The sequence below is a fragment of the Eleutherodactylus coqui genome, chromosome 6 (genome assembly GCF_035609145.1).
Source record: "Eleutherodactylus coqui strain aEleCoq1 chromosome 6, aEleCoq1.hap1, whole genome shotgun sequence".
Taxonomy (NCBI): Eukaryota; Metazoa; Chordata; class Amphibia; order Anura; family Eleutherodactylidae; genus Eleutherodactylus; species Eleutherodactylus coqui.
In genome coordinates this window covers 7,507,310-7,512,543 of record NC_089842.1, presented here as the reverse complement: position 1 = coordinate 7,512,543, position 5,234 = coordinate 7,507,310, and the positions used below count along the sequence as shown (strand labels likewise).

Here is a 5,234-nt window from a genome sequence, read left to right as displayed (position 1 = left end):
TGTGGGCGTAAACTGTTGTTTGGGCACATAGCAGGGCTCAGAAGGAAAGGAGCACCTTTTGAATGCAGATTTTGCTGGAATAATTTTCAGACCCCATATAGTGTTTGCAGTGCCCCTGAGGTACCAGTACATTTGAAACCCCAAAGAATTGACCCCATTTTGGAAACTTGTCCCCTCAGGGAATTTAGTAAGGGGTGCAGTGAGCATTTTGAACTCATAGATGTTTCAGGAATTTTTTTAACAGTTTGAGTTGAATACAAAAAAATTCTAATTTTTCCAGCAATGTTTAGCTTTAGGCCCAGATTTATATTTTTTACCAGGAGCAGAAGGAAAAAAGGTACCCCATGATGCGTTACCCAATTGCTCCTATGTGCAGAAATGCCCCATATCTGGGCGTAAACTGTTTGGGCACATGGCAGGGCCCAGAAGGGAAGGACTTGGCATGTGGGTTTATGTACAAGCTGTGCGAAGTACATCGGGGTAAAACGTCAGGGCAACAGTCAAATTAAAATTTCAGGGATGTGTGGTATGTCTTAAAACAATTTTTTATACACAGGCCGGGTTGTGTGGGGCACGTTTCGCAATGATGTATGGTGTCCTTTCTTATCCCTTGTTTATAGCACACTCTGCACTTTTTTTGGGTCCTTCCCTTCTTCCCAGTGGAGGGAATTTCACTGGGAAAGTGCTGCCCTGGTACAATCCTCGTGGCCTCGCTTCCAGAAGTACTGGGCTGCTCTCCCACCTCCTGTTCCCCAAATATTAGGGCCTTGATAACGTCTTCCTGAAACTCGAGGAAGGTGCCCCTCTGGCCTGCACCCCGATACAGCACGTAGGCATTGTACATTGCCATCTGTACGAGGTGCACAGCCAGTTTTTTGTACCACACCCGTGTTTTCCGCATGGCATTATACGGCTCCAGTACCTGGTCTGATAGGTCCACACCTCCCATGTTCTTATTGTAGTCAAGGACACAGTCTGGTTTGGGGGTTTCTGTACTGGTACCTCGTACTGGGCAGGGGGTACTACTGTGGCCGTGGATTGTGGTCAATATAAGGACATCCCTCTTGTCCTTATACTTGACACACAACATATTGTTGCTGCATTGGGCCCGGCTCTCACCCCTTCTGAGCAGTTGCCCAAGCAGCGTTTTAGGGAGGCTTCTCTGATTTTTTCGGATGGTACCACATGCCACTGTTCCTCTGGAAGCGAGGCACTGAAACAGGGGGACACTGGTATAAAAGTTGTCCACGTATAGATGGTAACCCTGGTCTAATAGTGGGTGCACTAGTTCCCACACTATTTTCCCTGTTACTCCCAGCACGGGGGGGCATTCTGGGGGCTCAATTTTGGTGTCCTTTCCCTCATAAATGCGGAATTTATGCGTGTACCCCGATGCACTTTCGCACAGTTTGTACAATTTCACGCCATACCGTGCCCGCTTACTGGGCAGGTACTGGCGGAATTTAAGCCTCCCCTTGAAGTGCACCAGGGACTCGTCTACTGCAATATTTTTTTGGGGGATATATGCCTGGGCAAATTTAAAATTAAAATGTTCCACTACTGGCCTGATTTTATATAAACGATCATAATTGGGATGATCACTTGGGGGGCACTCTGCATTATTGTTATAGTGCAAAAATTTTTGGATCATCTCAAACCGTGTCCTTGACATTGCCATGCGGAACATAGGAGTGTGATACAAAATGTCAGTACTCCAGTACGCCCGGATGGTCGGCTTTTTCACTAGACCCATGGTTAACACAAGACCCCAAAATTTTTTTATTTCTAGTGGATCCACAGGGGTCCACATATCGGGTCTTGCGTAGCTGGAGGTGGGATTTTGCTGTATAAAATGCTGGGCATACAAATTCGTTTGGGTCACTATGTGTGCAATAAAATCATCGGGAAAAAAAAACATAAAAAAGTCCCTCGCTCTGAGCCCTTCAGTATCAAACTGAATCCCTGGGTTGCCATGGAAGTCAGGGATCTGGGGTCTAAAATTTTCAGGAGTACCCCAACTAACATCAGGTGTATTGGGGTCCACAGTAGTGGCGGTCCTTGGACGCCTTCTTGGGGGTACAGGTAGTTCAGATTCACTAGATGAGGATGAAGATGAGGAGGAGGAGAATGCGAGAAAAGTCGCGTCATCCCCACTAGCAGAATCTGAGTCAGAGGCAATAATTGCGTACACCTCCTCAGCAGTATATCTCCTGCGGGCCATTATAAAAGTGTAATATGCACTTCAGAAAAAAAAATTTATTGTATAGGACACTGCGGGTTCACTGGGATGGGGTGACCAGCGAACGGGGGCAGAAATGCAGAACAAACTTTATTTTTATTTTTTTTTTTTAGACTGACAGATATGCTGACAATACACGAACACACTACGCTGACAAACTATACACTACGCTGACTAACTTCACACTACGCTGACTGATGACGGGAAGGGGACTATAAAATGGGAACACAAAAGGAACTTTTTTTTTCTTTTCTTTTTTTTTTTACACCGACAGATACACTGACTACCTACACACTACGCTGACAAACTATACACTACACTACACTGACTAATGACGGGAAGGGGGACTATAAAATGGGAACACAAAAGGAACTTTTTTTTTTCTTTTTTTTCTTTTTTCTTTTTACACGGACAGATACACTGACAAACTGCACACTACGCTGACAAACTATACACTACACTACACTGACTAATGACAGGAAGGGGGACTATAAAATGGGAACACAAAAGGAACTTTTTTTTTTCTTTTTTTTCTTTTTTTTTTTTACACGGACAGATACACTGACAAACTGCACACTACGCTGACAAACTATACACTACACTACACTGACAAATGACGGGAAGGGGACTATAAAATGGGAACACAAAAGGAACTTTTTTTTTTCTTTTTTTTCTTTTTTTTTTTTACACGGACAGATACACTGACAAACTGCACACTACGCTGACAAACTATACACTACACTACACTGACAAATGACGGGAAGGGGACTATAAAATGGGAACACAAAAGGTTTTTTTTTTTTTTACACAGACAGATACACTGACAAACTAATGACGGGAAGGGAGACTACAAAATGCGCTACACTACTATACTAATCACACTGCACTTCAAATCCCAGCTACACTACACTACAGATCACACACTGCACTACAAATCCCAGCTACACTACACTACTGATCACACACTACAGATCACACACTACACTACAAATCCCAGCTACACTACACTACTGATCACACACTACAGATCACACACTACACTACAAATCCCAGCTACACTACACTACTGATCACACACTACAGATCACACACTACACTACAAATCCCAGCTACACTACACTACTGATCACACACTGCACTACAAATCCCAGCTACACTACAGATCACACCTCACTACACTACACACTACTGATTACACTCTCACTACACTGCTTATTACACTCTCACTACACTGCTTATTACACCTCACTACACTCTCACTACACTACACTACAGATCACACCTCACTACACTCTCCCTACACTACAGATCGCTATGATATTTTATTTTTTACACTGCTATATCGCTCTCTACAACCGCCGGAAGCACTGTGAGGCGATTGCAGAGAGAGACTACACTATAAACAGCGGGCTTTCTGCTGCCGAGCTGTGATTGGTCAGTGAGTTCTTCACTGACCAATCACAGCGATCGCTGGGGCGGGACCACTGTGATTGGTCCCTGGCCCGCACGTAGTGATTGTCTGCTAACGATGTTAGCAAACGTCACTACTGTGTCGCCGCGATAGTCACCGCGGCGACAATGTAAGTGCAGGACGTAAGTTTACGTCCAATTGCGGGAAGTATCCCGCTGCCAGGACGTAAACTTACGCCCTGCAGCGGGAAGGGGTTAAAGGTGAAATTCTTGGACTGCCACCAGACGGAACAATGCAAAGCTATTTGCCAAGAATGTTTTCATTGTTGGAGGAGGAGGGGGATGTTTTGGAGGCACTATGTGTCCTCTACACGTGTCCGTGGTTATATGCACCTTAACAGTAACAGCGTTGGTGGGAAATGGCCTCGCCGCCATCATGTCTTTGTGAAGCCTCTGTTTCCACACCCCAGTGACATACCATTAGCAGCGGTATAGGCAGAGCCCACAATTATTAACATTTCAGCGGTAGCATTAGGGACAGGCCCCACTAACATATCACTAGCAGCAGTATAGAGGGAGCGCAGTCTTAGTTCCATTTCAGTAATAGTAGCACTCAAGACAGGCCCCAGTAACATTCCCATTGCAGCAGTTTAGGGAGATAACCGTCTCTTTCACATTTCAGTAGCTGCAGTATAGACAAGGCCCCAGTTACATTTATGTAGCTAAAGTGTAGGCCAACCCCACACACCTTTCTGTACCATGAGTGCAGGCGAAGAACATAGAAATTACTATGATTACACTGTAGGTGAGGGCCCAAAAAAATTGGTGTACCAACAGTACTAATGTACCTCAGAAAAAATTGGCCATGCCCAACCAAGATGGCAGGTGAAACCCATTAATCGCTTTGGTTAATGTGGCTTAAGTGGTAACTAGGCCTGTAGGCAGCCCAGTTGAACGAAAAATTGGTTCAAGTTAAAGTTTCAACGCTTTTAAGAGCATTGAAACGTATAAAAATTTTTTAGAAAAATTATATGAGTGAGCCTTGTGGCCCTAAGAAAAATTGCCCGTTCGGCGTGATTACGTGAGGTTTCAGGAGGAGGAGCAGGAGGAGGAGGAGGAATATTATACACAGATTGATGAAGCAGAAATGTCCCCGTTTTGGATGGTGAGAGAGAACGATGCTTCCATCCGCGGGTGCAGCCTACGTATTGCTTAGGTATCGCTGCTGTCCGCTGGTGGAGAAGAGAAGTCTGGTGAAATCCAGGCTTTGTTCATCTTGATGAGTGTAAGCCTGTCGGCACTGTTGGTTGACAGGTGGGTACGCTTATCCGTGATGATTCCCCCAGCCACACTAAACACACTCTCTGACAAGACACTAGCCGCAGGACAAGCAAGCACCTCCAGGGCATACAGCGCGAGTTCAGGCCACGTGTCCAGCTTCAACACCCAGTAGTTATAGGGGGCAGAGGCGTCACCGAGGACGGTGCTGCAATCGGCTATGTACTCCCTCACCATCCTTTTACAGTGCTCCCGCCAACTCAGCCTTGACTGGGGACCGGTGACACAGTCTTGCTGGGGAGCCATA

The 5,234-nt window shown here is 45.5% G+C and overlaps 1 protein-coding gene across 1 annotated transcript; it reads right to left on the bottom strand.

The window, feature by feature from the left end:
- Window positions 1-505: 505 nt before the first annotated feature.
- Window positions 506-1,753, bottom strand: LOC136631716 (piggyBac transposable element-derived protein 4-like). The gene has a single exon (XM_066606004.1). The coding sequence runs from the start codon at window positions 1,751-1,753 to the stop codon at window positions 506-508; it is 1,248 nt and encodes a 415-aa protein (XP_066462101.1).
- Window positions 1,754-5,234: the final 3,481 nt, after the last annotated feature.